Below are 19824 nucleotides of genomic sequence, written 5' to 3'. Positions count from 1 at the left end.
TAAATAAATAAATAAATGTATTGCTCACTTCAACTTACCTTTATTCAAGCTCTGCTGCACTAAGTGCAGAACAGCTCTGCATTTAGCATGGTCTTTCCTGCTCATAATGTTCTGCTATGTCCCACAATGAGGTGGTTACTGCATGTTTATTACTCAGTACTTGATTAAATGTTGTTAGAACATTTTTTTAATCAGTGATATGCTTTCAAAAATAAATATGTGAGTTATTTACTTTGCATGTTTTTTATGGGTTTAGGTATTGGAACTTGGCAGCAATGACCTGTCTAGTCTTGGTTCAAGTTGCTCCAGTGCCCCTCCTGAGCTGCAACACCTAGGACTTGGACAGAACAAGATTAGCAGCAATACAGAGTGCAAGTATTTCACAGCAGAATATTGGTAAGTAACTTTTGAATCCCTTTTTATAGTGCAGTGAAAGGAAATTATGACAAATCTTTGAGTGTATTTCTGCACTCTTATAAAGGTTGCATTACCCCTGTGGCACTGATATGCAGTTCTGCACTATCTGGTTTTGAACTTCACAAATTTCACTGTCTGAATGTGTATTTTGGGCAGTCAGTGACAGTATGGCTTTCCTTTAGTAAAATAAATGATTGCATAATTGTGTAACTTCTTTATATATCGTGGTGTTTAGTTGTAATGTATCATGCTTTAAGAATAATTGTACTGATGTTCTGACATCAATGCGTAGCTTTCAAGTATCAAACATTATGAGGTACATCACTCCTTTTCTTTCATAAACCTCTATTCTACAAGGAATTTGTAATTTTATCCACTGTCCAGTGGAATTTAAAGTCATAAATGTGTAATAATATATGCTCTCTGATATGCAAGCATTAGAGCACTTAATTTATCTGTGTTTTGTGCCTCCATTTTTAAGTGTAGTCACATGCATTTCTCTTGTAACACATACTATGCAACAAATTTTGGTAAAAACAGGTTGAAAGGTATCCATCAATGTGCTTTTTATAGATATCTCAGTTGCAGTATACAAGTAAATTACCCAAAAATGCCGGCCTTTCTGAGCTTTAGATTTGTTGTGCTAATAATAAAAGACCTAAACAGTGTATGGAGTAGGTAACACTGTAGTCTTACCTCCTAAAAATAAAATAACAGCAGAAAGTGCAAAGGCTCAGTATTGCAATGGCTTTAGGGCAGCTATCTGAAGGCATGCATCAGTTAGTTATTCATGTGTGTGGCAGTTTTATAAGTTGCAGAATTACCCTGTCAGTGTATCACTACTAGTGAAGTTACTGTTACTGCTTACATTTATTCATCTCATTCCTCATCCTTTAGGTTATATCCGAATAACAGTTTAAACCACAAAAATGACCTCAACATGTAAAACATTAGGACAGGGTTGGAGTACTGTTTAGTTTTTTTTTTTAGCTCACGCACAGAAGCAGTCAGATAGAACTGACAGGGTATATATGCCTTTTATTACTAAATGAAGCAATTAGAAACATGATGAATTTAGCTTTTGGGAAGACACGTCTTGATTTGAACTGCCTGTCCAAGATCTTGTTAGCTATAATTTATCATATACTATACCTGTGATCACCACAGCGTAACACAGAAGCTATCATTAATTCACATCTCCATTTTAAATTTCAGGCCAAATCTTGTATCTCTGGACCTAAGCTTTAATAACCTTGATGATGTATGTGGAATTGTTTCCAAGATTGTAACTCTGAGAAAGCTAAGGCTGTTAATGCTGCAAGGCAATCCCCTGTGTCTTACCCCCGGATACCGTGGCTTCATTGTGGACAGTCTTCCAAAACTAAGTGTACTTGATGAAAAGTGGATCACCCCTGATGAGAAGCATCACTTCAGAGGACTTGCTGAGACCAAAGGTGAAAGAAAAACAAACACTTTTAATAAGAGCTAGAGAGTACAATGAACTGATGACAGTTTAGTATAGTGCATTTACTCTGGTGCTGCAGCATTTATTACTGTGGATAATGTGCTGGCCCTTAGTCAGTCAGGCTTTTTATTTAAGTTCACCTAAGCAAAACCCTATTGCTACAATAATGATTTCTTTGGTTAACAAGTTTTACTGATATAAAATTATTTATAGGCCTATTCTGATGACCCATTGTGAAACAGAAAATGTCATTCCTTTAACTTATAGCTATTGATATGCACATGCTTTCTTTATTCCAGTGGTCCCAAAAATGCATAAGCTAAAACATTTCTTTGCACTAAGTCATCCAACTGCCCTTTCCCTTTAAGAAAAGTTAAAATTTGCCCAAGAATTATGCTTAATTTGTTGCTGGATTTTTTATGGCTACAGCACTCTGGAGAGGAGAGTAAAATATAATATTTTTTTTTTTTATCCGGGGTCCGTGTACTGATCATCAAATCCTACACTCATGACTGCCTATGGACTTGGTCAGTCACACTCCACTGTACTCTGCAGGTGAAAGTCAAATTAGCTGGGAATAGGAGCCATCATTTTCACACTAGGAGAATGTGATTTTCTAATCAAATTTTATCCACTACAGCACTTGCCTGGTCACCACCAGGAGGCTTAAACACATTGGGCCTTTGCAATGTTTGTTCATACCTCCATATGTAACATAAACAATTAATCCCCACCCTTATATGTTATGCCCCTGTGTGAGCCTTGCAGCCACAGGCAGCAAGCATGTTCACACACTCCCTGCCCCTCACTGTGAGATGAAGTGAACAGGCTAAGCCTTTTCATTCATATACCGCTGGAAAAAACTGGAACCTTCTACCTACAGATCTAACTCTACTACCTTCACTGTCACTCTTTAAGCAAAAACTCAAAAGACACCTAAAATCTCACTGGTTATGTCCCTGCAGTAACCCTGACTAATCTTCAACCATTCCCTACTTTTATCTTCACACTGCCTCTGGATACACAATTGTACTCTGCGTATCCCTCGGTATGCAGAAACTGGTACTAGTAAGATTAATATAACTTCCATTATTTATGTAAACTATCAATGAACTTTAATGTATCTCTTATATCTTACAGTAAGAAGACTTATATAATCCTTTAAACTCATCCTTCTTAGTATTGTACTTCTTCTAAACTCCTTTTTTGTTATATGTCTGTATATTATATTTTGTGCTACGTTGGAGCTTTTCTCCCCGGGCCTCTACTGAAAATGGAAATATATCCAGTTAGACTAGCCCGGTCAACAAATGTAAAATAAAATAAATAAATAAAATAAAAATCTTCTTCCTACACCAGCTCCAAAAAGTACCAAAGTCTAATCAAACTCAGGCTGCCTGTGTCATATTCAGGGCTATACGCTTCTGTGCCAAACATTTTGATAACCAGCTGGTCTCAATACACACAAAATACCCTCCTTTTAAGGAAGACCTAGCAAGATTGTATGTCAAAGTAATAAAGACTTACCTATAGTAAAACTCTGAAAATGTAAAAATAGAAACTGTGTGGTTTTATGTGAAAACTCCATTGCATAAAAAGTAATGATAAAATCACAAAACATTTCTGAGCTGTTCAGTTCAGTTATAAAGCACTCTCAACAGAGTTTAACAGATGTAACAGCACTAACTGCAGAACCATGGCAGATGATCACAATTATTCCATTGAAAGTGATTTCAGTTGCAAAACACATGATTTGCAATGGCTTTCTTAAAATAATTTGTCAGTTAGGAGTAATCCTCCACCAAGTAGTAGGCTAGTTTAGACCCTGTATCCCTGAACTTTGAGGTCACTGCAGTTCAAGTCAAGGGCAAACGAAAACTGCTGCAACTTCATTCAAGATAAACATATTTTCTTAATCATCATCATCAACCTTTTTCCCATTTTTTTCTACATGGGGTATCATGTTACCTGTCATCATCTCTCTTGATTCAATGCTACAGTTTTGCCTTCTTTGCACTCTATCCTGTTGGCTGAAGCCCCACTGATTCTAGCTTTGACCTCTTCATTCAGACTTCCCTTCTCCTCAACCTCCCCTCCCAGATACTTGAAGCTATTAACCTGTTTCACTATCTTCTCTTCTATCTTAACTCTCAGCTTCTTCTGATTTCCTCAATTTGCTGCCATTACTACTGTCTTATCTGTACTTATTTCATCCTATATGCCTTCAGTTTTGCATTCCATTCCCCTATCCTTTGCTGAAGTTCTTCTCCATTCCCCTATCCTTTGCTGAAGTTATTTTCCATTTCCCTATCCTTTGCTGGAAGTTCTTCAAGGGAAGCGCATTTTTAGACAGTTTGCATATGTCTGAACGCTTGGCCATTGCACTTTTGTCTAGATTCTAGTAACTGCAAATCAATGAAATTTAGTAGCACGGTAGGTAAAGCACCATAAATGCATGATCATTTGTATAAGTAATAGCCTCAAAGAAATATTAAGCTGCACTTTGATGAAGGAAATGAAGTCAACTAGCACATTTCCTTGGAAAAAAAATAATTGCAATACTTTTCTAGGTAGAAGGGTATAGGTACTTTAAAAAGAGTTGAAAATGATAATTTGTACTGAAATGGAAAATATGCTATGCATCTGAGACTGTTGATTTATTTTGCACCAGTGATAGAACTTCTAGGGACTTCATATGAAAGATTCACTACTTAAGAGGACCAAATGAATTATGACAGGCTGAATGGTGTTCATTATATACAGTGTATTGCACGTACAAAATCATCAGTGCTGAAGTATTTACAGAAGCAGAGGCTCTCTAGCTTTAGAGAGGATTAACAGCGATAAAAACAGCATTTGTCAGGCAAAGTTAGCCAGTGGCAAATATTGTCAAGCTTCACAGTGTCCTTTTTCAGTGGAAAGGCAATGGTTCCATAGAGCAGAAGGAAATACATTTTTAGTAGTAGCCTCAATACTTTCTGACTTGGAAATCAAATATAGCTTAATGTTATGTTTGACACAGAGGTACAACCTAGGCACCCTTATACCCTTAGTCCATGCTTAGTTTAGGTTAGAAATATACAAATTCTGTGTGAGGACAGAAGTTGAACACATTGCCAAGTGAAATGCCAAGATGTTTAAATCTGGAAAACACTTCAAGCAAAACAAGACAAGGTGTTAACATCAAACTCAACCAATCACTCCCTAGACCCTACAATCCAAACAGGACATTTTTTTGGTTGCATTTGTAATAAATTCATTCTTATTAGTCTTCACATAAAGAGTAACCTTGCTGTATCCAAAGGTTAATAACCTGAACACTTAGCCTGTAGAAGCATACCACACATCACATATTCAGTTTACTCACAGATGGAGAACAGTTTCAAGCCCTGTGGAATCTAACTTTTAAATGTGGCCAAGGACAGACAGGAGTCTTATCTATCTAACTTTTTAAGGTCTGTTAAGTGACTCTGGAGCCATAATGTAGCATGGGAGTCAGGAGTCACAAGACCAAAATACAGAAGCTTACAGGTAAGCATTCTTGATCCCCAAATCTCTGCCCTTTAGAGATACTTAAAATCATAATTCGATTAGAATGCACAGTACCTATGACATATAGTATGTAGGCTGTAATGTATAGACTACATAAGAGTCATGTGCATACCTTGTTACAGTTAAGCTGGATCTGTGTCAGAATAATGAATTACCATAATGCGGGGTTGCAAAACAGCGAGACAGAAACGACAAAAGTTTATATTCACAAACATCCGGATTGTCATAAATTTTTCCCTGGTAAGTAAACAATTGGCCAACAAAACTTGAAAAGAAAAAAAACGAAGCAAATAAAATCCACCCAAGTGGGGGGGTTTTCCCCCACCCCCACCCCCTCCAACTAAATATTCCAACTCCAAAGATTGCACTACAGTGGAGAAAAGGGCAGAGTTCACCACACTGGCCAACTGACTCCTTTAGCAGCGAAAACTTACGATGATCTGGACGTTCGTGAATGTAAACTTTTGTTGTTTCCATCTCACCATTTTGCAACTCAATGTTATGGTAATTCATTATTTTGACATAGATCCCTTAAGCTATATGAAAGCCAGAAGTAATGGCAAAGTGTGGTCAGTAGAGGAAGGCAATGATGAACTGAAAAGAAGAATTGTAAAAAGGCAGCTTGCATAATGGGAGGTTCCTTTACAGGCAGTGTTGGACAGGAGGTAGTGTAGTTTGTGTGGAAACTGTCATGTCTGACACTGTATAGAAGCAATAAAAAAATGGGTAAACCAATAGGATTATGAAACAAATTATCTGGGTTCTGATAGCTGAGGTGACTTTGCAGAAGATAACTGTGAGTTTTGTAGCCCTCTCAGTGGTGCTGCAAATGTGCTAACAAATAAAGCGAGGCAAGAAAGACTTGCACAATTAATTCATTAAATAGCTGATGGCTTAGTGCTATGCACAAGGCTACCAAATAGAAAATCTATGGGAAAATACATGATAGGATGGGATGCTTCATGTGTCTGATGGCCTGCATCTGAGTTTAGAAAGAAAGCAGAATTTGGTAGCTTAATTAGAGAAACATAATAAAACAAGATTATTTTTAAAGTGAAATGAAGCAGGAGGGGCGTAAAAACATAATTACTGAAGAGATGGATGAGGTACAGTGATTGCAGACAGAAGGAGTTAAAACAGCAGGTCATTTAAATGTTACAGAGAAAGAGTGGTCATTCTATAGAATAGTTTACTGGATAAAAAAGGATAAAATTCAATAACAACCTAAAGATAGCTCACAAACAGACAGGGATTAAATTATAAGTGTTGCCATCTTGATTGGTAACCAGGCAACTTTTAGTTACAGAAAATGTTTGCAGTTGTATTAAATAATCTAATTCTCCATAAAACTGCTTTGTCTGTGAGCAGTAACATATATCAAAACCTCTGTGCATTATGATGTATCTTGTTTGTACTGCCTAACGTTGCGGGTAGTGTCTGAAAAAGGTGTTTGGACCAGCCCACCTACCCAATTAATGAATAAAATCAATAAACAAAATTAAAATGCAAGGGAATGGGTAAGCCATCCTTGTGGATATATATAGAGAGATAAAGGTCTGACTGCAGCCCGGGTGACTCAAGTTCACCTAGTGGCTCAGGTGCTTGATGGAGTTGGCAGGAAGGATATACATGCCTGTCTTGTGGGGGAAGGATGAAGAGAGCCAGCTGCATGTTCTAGCAGCCCTTTGGAGGAAAGGGTTGAGCTTGCAACATGGGAACCTGTATGAGGTCCACCAAACTGAAGACTGGTTGTAGCCTTCAATATGCAAATGTATGGGAATGTGATCTTGCAATGGGGAAGGCATTTTGTGCTCCTGCAGTGATGCAGCTCGTATGTTCCTTCACTCAGGAGAGTGGTTAGATTCAAAAGTAAGAAAAGTCCTCATTGCTGAGATGACAGTGAGGACACAAAGCAACCCTCATGGCTGCTTGAATGACAGCTCCACCATTCAACTCTTCCTGTATATCTGGTGGTGATCTCCACCATCAAAGAATGAATGGGTTCTAGTCTGAGTGGGAAAAGTTTGATAGTCATCAGGAATGGGGGCAGAAAGATGAAGAAAAAAAATTAAATGCAAGTGGATGGGTGCAAGAGAAATGAAGGTATGTGCTACCGAATGGTAAGCATTAAGAATCCATATAAGGTTTAATCTTGATTGCCTATGGATATAAATATGTAATAGGAGGCAATGAAAGGGAAAAGGCTGGGGACTAGTAAGTGAAGGGTAATGATGTGCAATGTCAAAACCCTAAGTAAGTAGTTAAATAAAAAGATAACATGTTACATGCTATATAGTTTTAAAGAAGTGCAGACATTGGGGAGTAACAGAAACAGACAACTCTGCATTCAGACTTTGCCATTGTGATAACTAGGATTCATGGATCCCAGAAAAAGGGTGAGAGCAGTATATATTCAAATATAACAAAATGCACTGTAGAAGTAATAAATACCGAAGAAATGGAAGGGGAAAATGAGACACTCACTGGTCTTAAAGTTGGAAGAGATGCAAGGTGCCATCCTGGGTAGCTGAGTAATTGCAGTGTGTCAGATATCAGAATGAAGGATGGTAACAGGCAGAAAAGCTGGATTAGTAAAGATGAGGAGACAGTACAGATGTTTGTGGTTTTCACCATAACATTACATCTTTGAGGAGAAGTCACTAAAATTGTAGATCACAAGACAGAAGATTATGACCAAATTGTTATTCATTCAAGACATGGATGTCCAGAAATATGCCTCTATCCAGAACAAAGCAAAGCTTGAGTAGTGAATATTGACACTGATGTTGACAACATATAAGAAATAATTATGACTGGGAAATCCCAATCATATTTATTTGCAGCAAATGGAGCTTCAGCTACTCTGACATACTAGTAACTACAAGGAAAAAATGTAGGAGTACAAAGTGATTTTACAGCTTTGAAAGCTGCAAAGCACTTAGTGCTGTCACTCAGACAGTGGTCAGAAGCAAAGTGTACCTCTGAAGGTCTAATGGCTTAAAAACTTTTAAACACTTTCTGGCTCTCTTGTGTGAAAAGTGCAAAGTATTTAACAGCTGTTAATGATGTTACCATTTCCTGGTGCTGTTCTGTGATGGATAAGTGTGCATGTTCTTGCTCTGAAGGATGTGTAATAGAAGATGTTATGGATCTGTTTGATATCGGAATTGTACAATAAAAAAGATTTTATTTTCCCTGATTTTGGGGCATGGTCAATGTGCTCCATGTATGATATATGTATTTATCCACCTTCTATTCCCTTTTGTTCCAGACAGCTTTTTCTACAGCTGTACTGTGTAAGCACTACTGTTTGAGCCTCTATAATCCTCATAGGGAAACATACTTGTGGCAGGCAAGGTCAGTTTGTAAGTCAAGTAAATATTATATTATAAATTAAAAAGAAACTGCAAAACACTTGTAAAGAAGTACAGTTTCAACAATAACTTTATACTCTTTCCTGTAGAAGGTTGGAGAGATGATAGCTTTAATGTTATTGTGACTTCTCTTCAAAGATCTGCTGTTATGGTAAGTGTCTTATAGAGCTGTAAAAATTTCTTCCTCAGGAAGGGACACTGTAACAGTACATCATAGCATTTAGCTAGATTTCCAGGAGTATTTTGATACCCATGGGAGGTGGACAATTAGAGTAACTCTTGGAGCACAGCTGTGCCAGTACATGCCCTACCTTTAGACTGTATCTCTGATTGGTAATTGGCTGGTAAATCTGTGGATGTTGTTCAACTGCAGCTTCCAAAATATCTTATGCACTACCATTTTTGAAGCATGCTGTTGAGGTTGTTGTCCTTTTGGAATATGCTCTAACTCCTTGCAGAGGTTTGCTATACTTATCATAGTAAAAAGCAATACAGTCAGTCAGCCACCTTGATACTGTATGCTTACTAACAAGTAATTATTTTTTTCTTTTCTTAAAGGAGACAAGGAGCTGATCTACTTTCCTAAACTCATTTTGCTGCTGTAGTTTCTTAGCTGCCTGTGTATATCCAGCCGATATAAAATGCGCTCTCCTGCAGTTTGGTAATTTGGGTTAAAAGCCCAGTAGTTGTATGGATTCAGAGTTAATGCTGACAAAATATTCTGTACAAATAAAGGATTCTTTTTTGAGGACATCCTTTCATCATATAACACTGCATAAGATGGTTTTGACTTGCATATGAGAACTTATAACTCTGAAAACCTTCTCCCTGATGCTACATTATCTAAAATATTTTTTTTCAAGAAATACGATGTTCATCGTGTTACCCTGCTGCAGTCATCACACTAGGGTTATCCTGCCTTCAGGCGGTCCCGCAGTCAGCCTGAGTTCCAAAGTCTTGGTCCGGCGTCGGTTGCTGTCGCTTCTTCCCTGACGTCAGAGTGCCAGGGGTATACAAGAGGCATCCAACACCATTTTCTTCAGTCTTTCTTGCTGTGCGGTGCCCGAAACAGAAGCAGTTTGCAAGTGGCAGTCGTCCGACACCTGAGATTTTCAATTCAAATTTCAGTCCGAAGTCTTCAATAAAGCTAAGTACCCCGTTGAGGAACCTTTTCTTGCCTCAGTCCGATGTCAGAAAAAGTTAACAATTGCATTTCTTGTGGGAAGCAAATACCTCATAAGGACTTCCATTCCTTTTGTATTCCTTGCCTAGGCCCAGACCACGACGTCACAGGTTGTCGGTTTTGTGCTAGGTTTAATAAACGAACTATCAAATGCCGTTTTGAATTCACACAACATTACTTTGGTAGGAAATTTAATTATATCATGCCGTCGGAGCAGCCGATGACCGGCATGCATAAAAAACTCAAGGATAAGGACAGGCAGCCTAGGAGCAAGCCAGACTCCGAGGCCTGTGCTGGGCCTGTCGCCGGTTCTCTGGTTTTCAGTGAGGCGCCTACGCAGCCCCTGACGACCGCAGAACTGGAACCCCAGACAGCTGCGGATTCTCAAGCGGAGTCTACTAGGCTGACACAGCCATCTTCATTAGGCCCTTCCGACACTGGAGCAGAAGTAGACCCCGGTGCAGTGGAAACACCTTCGGTTGCAGAAGGTGTCTTCAGACCGACTACACTCACCATTAAATCTTATGCTAAGCTTAAAACTCCTTTAAAACCAAAGAAGATTGTACATCAGTCTACAGTTCAAGGCCGCATGCCTAGGAAACAGATGCTTAAGATGGCTGAAGATTTGATTACCCTAATTAGGGGTTCCCATCCCCCTCCTGATAAAAGACCAAGACAAGAGGAGGATTATGCTTCCTCTGACCAGGTTTCAATTTCCTCAGATTCTTCTGAGGAACAGGATTACACTTTTCCACCTTATGAAGACTCTGATGCTGAAGACTCTATTCCCTCAGCATCTCCCCCTGAAGACTACTCCTTTGGGGAAACTTTACATACCATGAGGGAACATTTCCACTGGGAAGGCCAGGACTACTCTGATTCTAAGAAAAGGCTCCGAGAGTTCCTTTTACTACCCCAGCACAGACCTCTTGCTATCCCTCCAGTTTTGGATATTGTGGATGATGTTTACTTGGAGTCTAGTTTAAATCCAGACTCTCTACCTCCTGCTCCAGCCAAACCAGACAGATACTACAGAGTACCAGACTCACACAAATTCCTTTATAAAAGCCCTGTGGTTGACCCAGAAACAATTTCCAAGGGTCCTAAGGGAGCTAAAGCTTCTATGGCTAAAAATCCTGTGCCCTCTGAAAGGGATTCCAGAGCCCTAGATAGATGGGGAAAGAAAATATACACCTCAGCAACTCTGGCTATGAGAGCATTAAATTGTCAGTTTCACATGCTGAAATATCAGCAATTCCTAATGTCTCAATTAAAACAAAAAATGAGCACACATACTGAACAGTCTGATTTCAAGGAAATGCAGGATCTGTTGCATGCACCTGAACAGGTGGGCAAACATACTTTACAATGTGGATTTGATTAATTGGAAGCTTACTGTAGAGCAGCTGTTACTGGCTCTGTCACACGTAGACATGCTTGGTTAAAAGAACAAACCCTTCCTGATCATGTTAAAGCAAAATTATTGGATGCACCTTTACAGCAGAATGTATTATTTGGTGTCAAAACAGAAGAAGTTTTAAAGAAAATGGAGGATAAGGCAAAGTCTATGCAGATGGTCAAGGATTTTTTGCAGGTACAATCCCCTCGTTTCAGCAGAAACTGGCCAACGAAAAACTGGTCCTTTCCAGCTTCTGACAGATCACAGAGAGGCAAATACAGGTGTCCAAGGGGCAGAGGTCAGTCACAAGGCCCTTACAAACCTCGCCAATGGGGTACTGCTACCCAGAAAGGAGTAGAAGACAGGCCCCAGGCTAGCAGAAGACAAACACAATGACTCAGTCCTCAAACTACCAAGCAAATCTCTCCTGGCAGCTCCCTTGGGAGGAAAATTAGCATTTTTTGCAGACAACCGGCACACCATCACAAAAGACAAATGGGTTCTAGACATTGTCTCTCAAGGATACAGATTCCACTTTCATACCTTACCAAGGATAAAAGGAATGCCAAACCTGCCATCAAATCAATGGGCAGAGGCACAAAAACAAATTACAGCTCTCAAGGACATGAGAGCCATTCAACAGGTACCTACACAGGAGCAAGGACAAGGATTTTACTCAAGACTCTTTCTAGTCCCAAGAAAGGACAAAACATGGAGACCCATTCTGTATCTTTCAATTCTGAACACCTATCTGCAAGTACCAAAATTCAAGATGCTAACACTACAGCAGCTTCTTCCCATGCTGGGCAAGAATGCTTGGCTAGTAACGTTGGACCTCAAGGAGGCATACCCGCATGTCCCTATCAGACAAAATTGCAGAAGATACCTCCGCTTCATTGCAGGTTCAATGCATTATCAATTCTCTGCACTGCCCTTTGGCTTATCTACTGCGCCCAGGGTCTTCACAAAATGCCTGGCACCAGTAATTGCATACTGCAGACAAAGAGGAATTCAAATATACCCATACCTGGATGACTGCCTTATTCAAGCAGAAAGCAAGGACATTCTTTTAAAGCATCTGGCATTTGTCAAACACCTTCTAAGTTGCCTAGGGTACACAGTAAACGAAAATAAATCAAAACTAGTGCCCTCACAATACATAATATTCCTGGGTGCCAGCTTGAATACAATGGCCCAGATGGCTTATCTCACGCCAGACAAGAAACAACAGCTGACTCAATATTTCAAAATAATGTCAACAAAGACCCAACTCCCTGCAAGAAAAATTCTGCAGGCCTTGGGATTCATGGCATCTTGCATACTACTAATACCATTTGCAAAACTGCATATGAGGAAATTACAATGGTACCTGAAAAGCGTATGAATGCAGCACAGCCACACTTGTTAACAATGATACCACTCATTCCCTGCCTTCAACAGGAGTTCCTATGGTGGGCACAGGCATGTCACCTCAACAAGGGTCAGCCTTTCACCTTACCCACAGCCAGGCAAACTATGACAACAGATGCATCGGACTATGCCTGGGGAGCACACATGGCAGGACAGTGCATTCAGGGCAAATGGACTACAGATCAGAGGCATCTACATATCAATCAAAAAGAAATGCTAGCAGTACAGAATGCCCTAACAGCTTTCAAGAACCTCTTACAGCCAGGACAACTAATGATAAAGACGGACAATACCACAGTAATGTGGTACATAAACAAGCAAGGGGGCACACATTCCTACCCTCTATGCAGGCAAGCAATGACCTTGTGGAACACTGCACTGTCTTACCAGGTTCAATTACAAGCACAATTCCTGCCAGGAAAGAAAAACACATTGGCAGACGACCTAAGCAGAAACATCATGGAGCCACACGAGTGGAAACTAGATCCACAAGTATTTGCAATGATAGCTCAAAAATGGGGACGCCCAGACATAGATCTGTTTACAAGCCCCCAAAACTACCAACTTCAAAAATTTTGCACAAGGACATTCCATCCACAAGCTTGGAAAGTGGACGCCCTTTCATTCAGTTGGAAAACATTAACGGTGTATGCTTTTCCTCCACTGCCTCTTCTAGCAAAGGTACTGCTGAAAGTCAGATTAGAGAGGCCACAAATGATACTCATTGCACCAGACTGGCCACGCCAGCATTGGTATCCAATTTTAAGGAACATGGCCCACGGCCCACCATGGATTTTACCACAAATTCCTCACCTGCTCACCCAGCGAGACAATCAGATTCTACACAGCCAGCTCAAGACTTTAAACCAGGCTGCATGGCAAATAACCTAAACAACCAGCCAACACCTCTATCCAAAGCAGTTATGGATGTCATTCTGGAGACCAGGAGGCCCAGCACCAGGAAAACCTACTCAGACAAATGGAGAAGATTTTGCGCCTGGAAACAGGCTAAAGGCCAAAATCCCCTTAATCCAAACATTCCTGAGATTCTACAATATTTAACTGAGATGTTGTACAAAGGTCTTTCCTTTTCATCTATTAAGATCCACGCCTCAGCAATTTCAGCTCATTACAACACGAATCCTCCTTTATTCTCACATCCACTTCTAAGATAGTACCTCAGAGGGGCTAAGAACATAAGACTGCCAAGGAGAGCACCAACACCTACTTGGGATCTCAACTTTGTTCTGGAAAAGCTTACACTGCTGCCCTTTGAACCAGCTTTTTCAGCTGATTTAAAATTTCTTTCATGGAAAACTGCCCTTGCTACTTGCAATAACCTCAGCTAGAAGAGTCTCAGAGCTACAGGCACTAATGGCAGTGGAGCCTTTCCTCATTTTTCATCAAGACAGAGTCTCTCTACGAACTAACCCTTCCTTTATGCCAAAGGTGGTATCCAGTGTGGCCCTAAACCAAACCATTCATTTGCCCACCTTTTTCCCAAATCCCCGGAACAAAGGAGAAAGACTCCTGCACTCTTTGGATATTCACAGGCAATTACGTTACTACCTGGATAAAACTAAGGCTTTCAGAAATTCTGACCAGCTCTTTGTAGCCTATGCTACAGAATCACAAGGAAAAGCTATCACAAAACAGACCATTTCTAAATGGATGGGGCATTGCATACATTTCTGCTACACGCATCATGGGAAACCGGTACCTGCTAACATTAGGTCCCACTCCACCAGGGCTACAGCTACATCAGCAGCCTTTCTCAGGGGAGTGCCAACCAAGGATATTCTGGAAGCTGCAACTTGGAGTTCAGTGCACACCTTCACCAAACACTATCACTTACCTCTATATTCTAAGACTAGAGCTGGTTTTGCCACTGCAGTTTTTCAGGGCCTACTAGCTCCTTCTAACCCTGTTTAACTCCACCTCCCATCCTTAGCTTTGGGATTTAACCCAAGTGTGATGACTGCAGCAGGGTAACACGATGAACATAGTACAGTTTTGTACCTACCATAAATGTAGATGTTCGAGTGTTCACCCTGCTGCAGTCCAGGTTACCCTCCCTCCATCCCCTCTGAACTAGCTGAACTTATCTATACCACTTTATTCTATTCAACCTCTGTGGTGTATATATATATATATATATATATATATATATATATATATATATATATAGATAGATAGCCTACCTATTGGGGGCACCTGACATCTGGGGCAAGAAAAACTGAAGAAAATGGCGTCGGATGCCTCTTATATACCCCTGGCGCTCTGACGTTAGGGAAGAAGCGACAGCAACCGACACCGGACCAAGACTTTGGAACTCAGGCCGACTGCGGGACCGCCTGACGGCAGGATAACCCTAGTGTGATGATTGCAGCAGGGTGAACACTCGAACATCTACATTTATGGTAGGTACAAAACTGTACTTTTTTTGTCTCAGCTAATTCATATGGAGGTATGGTGAACTTTTTAGCACAAATCTCAAATCCTGTGGAGAAGAAATATCCATTTTTTCAAGGTTTTAAGGGAAGGACACCTTTAAAGAAGGCTCTGAAAGACACATTTGCTGGACTTTGAAGAAAGGTTGGAAACAAGATGAAATTGTACATACATGAAAATTAATACACACATAAACCAAATGTGATAGAAACAAGTAGTTTTAGATGACCAAGATCTTAGCAACAGTGCAATTCATTGGTCCAGGTCTTGTGATTCATGCCAACAAATGAACCTTCAATTTTGCAAGTAAAAGTTCTTTGAATTAGGTCACCTGGTTTTAAGATCTTTTAAATTTGGGTGGAGAAGGAGGCACTGTTAAGAATCAAAATTCTTTTCTCCAGGCTGATAGTTCAGTGGTTTGAGACTGGAATGTAACACCTTCCATGTCATTGCATCAGTAAAGACATAAGTAGAGACAAGGGCCATGGAAGAAAATGGCTGTCATTTAAAAGAGAAAAAAACATGATTACCTCAGTAAATAAGAGCTATTGTAATGAAACTGGCTTTTCATCACCCTACTACAGAAAATGGAAGAAAGATGCATATGATACCTTGATTACAGAAAAAGAGACAGCTTTTGTCCTCCAAGTTGTTTCATAAGGAATAAGGGAGAATAATGTTTGTACCTGACTGAGCTTGTCCCATCTTTTCTTTATACTGTATCTTGAAACGTTTGTCAAACTAACTTCCATTCGTGAGCTACAGTTATTTTCTTATTTAATGAATCTGCCAGCTTGTTCTACCAACCCTGAAGCATGTACTTCTGAAAGCTGCAGGTTGTGTTTTATAGATTAGTTCTAAATCTGTAATACCTCTTTGTAGAGATGGAAAGATTTAGTTCCCTCTTTCTTGTTGATGTGCCACATGATCGTTGTATTGCTGCTAGTGATTTGAAGATGGCCTGATTGAACATTGCCTTTAAAATGCAGTCAGGGTAATATATAGTGCTTTTACCTCCTTCAGTTTGATGTACAGAGGATTTTCTTGTTTAGAGCAGTTCCACGGTACTGTAAAACTGTGGAATGGGCTGCCCATTCATAACCTAAATAGCTTGTTGTCAGATGATGAATCAGTCTAGGAGGTAGTAAATACATTCTTTGCTTAAGCTGTTTAGATTTTTGTGAGATTTTTTTTACCCTCCTTCATCATACTATGGCTTCCTACCCAGTGCCATATATCCATTATTGGGTCTATCAGCCACCTTCTTACACCTCCTGGTCTATCTCTATAGTGCTGGGGCCGGCGGAGAACTTAAGGGTGTCCTGGCCATTCACATTCCCTGGGGGGGGGTCCATTCTATGCCCTACCCATGTTAATTCCCCCATACCTTTCTGTGACTTGTAGTATATCTGAAGGGTGGGCATCAGTGGGGAAGTGCTGCATTTCACACCACCTCAGCAGCAGCTCAGCATTGTCCCCACCCTATTATCCCCATTTGGCACATTCCTGTTAACATTTTGCCCTGAGACTTCACAAGGGATTGTATCTGGAGCTACCAATAGAACCATCAACCCACCAGGGATAGCAACACCGATCACTCCCTGCCACTCTGTCAGATGCCTGAGCAGCTAATCAAACTCAGATAGCTGGGTTTTAGCTGGGGCTTTATCCCCTCTATGCCACCAGAACATTAAAGCTGTTTAGATTTGTCTACCACAGGAATTCCTTTTTTACTGAGAGGTGAAGAGGAATCACTGTCTCTACAGATCCAGAAGACTGTTTCCTGAGGAACCTCTAAGTTTTTCAATGTGTTGCTTTGTAAAAAGAAGGATGATGATGCAGGTTGACATGTACCCTATGGCCTTTAGAAACCGTCTTACTGTTATAGTTATCATTGAGAGAAGTGTTGCAGCACACTTTGGATCTTTAATTGTTTTTCCTTGGATAAGAAACAATTTGTAGGGTGTGAATGTTTCTAGGAAAGTCAGTGTTACTGAAGGAGTCAAGGATGATTTTTTATAGTTTATCATGATTCCTATAGACTGTATCAGTAAAAATGTTAGGCTAATGTGCCACAGTAGGGCTGGATGACCCATAAATATCACTTGAAGTAAAAAAAATAGGATACGCATAGTTAGGAGCATAAGCAGTTGTGATAGTAGAATCATCCTGCACAGACAGTATCCTTACACACAGATCATGCACATAACTCACCAGTAGCAACCTTCTGCCTTGCCTGACCTGCTACTGTCAAATGTCCATAGTGTATGCAGCACTGTGTATGTTGATAACATTGTGTACACTACCAAGTTTTGGTATGAGACATGTATACCAGGTCTGAGAAATGGATTCAGCGGGAGTAACTATGAACTACCACATAGGCGGTAGTGTACTTAAGACCGAAAGTGTGATAAGAGACATTGGGACACATGTGGACAGTAGTCTCTCCTTTGAAAATCACATTGCCACAGTAGTCAGGAAATCCTTCTACGTGGCGCACCTCATCACAAAAGGTTTCTCATCCAGGAAAAAAGAGGTAATTTTTCCCTCTATTCATCACTCATTAGACCCATTATAGAGTACAACGCTCCTTTTGGTATGTACCTCACAAGACATCTACAGCAACTGGAAAGGCCACAGAAAAACATCCCAAAGAGGATTACCAGCCTCAAACAGATGCCCTACGCAGACAGTCTCAAAAAACTCTAGCTTTACTCTGTCGCATATCGCCTACTCAGAGGCGATCTCTGCCTAACATACAAAGCTATGTCAAACCCAAAGCTGTTGGACATGCTCCATGTAAAGAAATCCCAATCTCTCCGAGCTACATGCTCTAGGGACCTAAACCTTGTCACCACAATAAACAGAACATGCTGGAGGGATAGATTCCTGTCCCGGAGACTTCCCATACTCTGGAACAAACTACCTATCTATATCAAACAAAGCTCCTCATTAGCATTCTTCAAGAAAACTCTTGATGATTGGATGGGAGATAGGAAATTCACCCTGGGGATCACATCTGTGGCTCTGCTTGACAGGGGCACAGGAAAATAATTTTCTTGGGTGGCAAAAGCCAGGGTACTGTTTGGCTAGGCTTATATAGGCCCTAGGGCCAATAGTCTAGTACCTACCTATGAGCCTATGAACCTAACAGTCTATTGCCCCTTGTTTATGGCACTGCACATATAGACTTATCTGCTCCATATTCATGATAAGGCTGATTCATAAATGTTTTGGTTGACTTTGCCATGGCTGTAGAGTTTAACACAATAGGCCTTGTTAATGAAAGGATCAGGTAATGCTGCAGTTCTAATTGCTTGGAGCTCAGCTGCATCACTGGGAGTGGAGTATAATATAGTGTTGTTGCATTCCTGTGTTGTGTCTAGCATGCCATACTATGGAGGCTCCATCACTGCTCTTTGAATATTTAAACTTCTGTGTCCTGATGTGTAGTTTTATGCTGATACTGATGCTCAGTCATATGCACAGCTTTGGATTTTAATGGCCATCAGGAGTTATTTTCCAGCTTTGGTGCAGTTTGTATGCATTTTAACTCCCTTAAATTATGGGATAACATACATACATTACTTCACTCTTCACATGTTTGTGAATCATGGATGATGCTATATTTCTTAATTTGTATATTGTTGTGTATCAAATCTTCCAGCTATGCAGCTGTGTAAAGTCATATTTCATGGCTTACTGAGGCAGAAAAATGTTAGGTAATGTGTTGCAGTGGGGCTGGATGACCCATAAATATCACATCAAGTAAAAAAAAAATAGGATGTGCGCACTTAGGATTATAAGCTGTTGTGATATTAGAATCATCCTGATGTTACACTGTGTAGGGCTGTGGTATGGAATTTTATCTTGTACCATCCCTAAGAAGTTGTATGCAACAATTATGAGTGCCACCCAGAGTTTCCTTGTCAGGGACACAATGAGGCAAACATTCTGATAAGGAAAACTGGTTATATTTTTGTTTTTCTGACACATACAAATGTTGGGGCTAATTGGTATAGGCAGTATTCACAAATATAGTGCACAGTACATGCCAATGGTGCACATCAAGAATCCCATACTAAAGCAAAACACAATTGTGAAAGTTGCCATAACAGTACCATACAGAATTGTATGTAAACATACACTTACATCTGTCAGTTATATGCATAATAGGTCAGTGCACCATGAGTGACACATTATGCAAGTCACAAAGAGCACCAACTACTTACCAACATGTTGTCAGTAGAAGATCAAGTACAAAATGATAAGCAGACATAACCATGGACAAACACAGCAAACATGGATTGCATTCCATTAGTAATAGCAAATATTGTCATGGCCAATGTGAGCAAAGGTACCCATAATCAAGCAGTGTATCAGATACATAAAAAGGAGAATGTCCATCCATGGCTTCTATATTCCACGATCTACATGCAAGTTCACTGGGTCTGAACAGATGGATATTCTGTGTAACATGTGCAGAGGGCTGGAGGTATACAATGCTAGGGGTACCCAGTACCATTTTTGACCAAAATTATGATGGCTGTTGTGATCCTGGCTTCTGGAGTAT

The 19824-nt window shown here is 40.1% G+C and overlaps 1 protein-coding gene across 3 annotated transcripts in view; it reads left to right on the top strand.

Moving 5' to 3' along the window:
• LRRC43 (leucine rich repeat containing 43) overlaps nucleotides 1-19824 on the top strand; it is a 1074258-nt gene that overhangs the window by 372603 nt on the left and 681831 nt on the right. For all 3 annotated transcript variants that reach the window (XM_044068605.1, XM_044068603.1, XM_044068604.1), the window contains exons 4-5: nucleotides 257-396; nucleotides 1633-1871. In XM_044068605.1, the coding sequence (XP_043924540.1) occupies nucleotides 257-396; nucleotides 1633-1871 (379 nt within the window). The remainder of the gene's footprint in view (nucleotides 1-256; nucleotides 397-1632; nucleotides 1872-19824) is intronic.

This window comes from Protopterus annectens, chromosome 4.part0 (genome assembly GCF_019279795.1).
Source record: "Protopterus annectens isolate FY-2018-M chromosome 4.part0, PAN1.0, whole genome shotgun sequence".
In the NCBI taxonomy this organism is placed as follows: domain Eukaryota; kingdom Metazoa; phylum Chordata; order Ceratodontiformes; family Protopteridae; genus Protopterus; species Protopterus annectens.
This window is presented reverse-complemented; position numbering and strand designations above follow the sequence as displayed.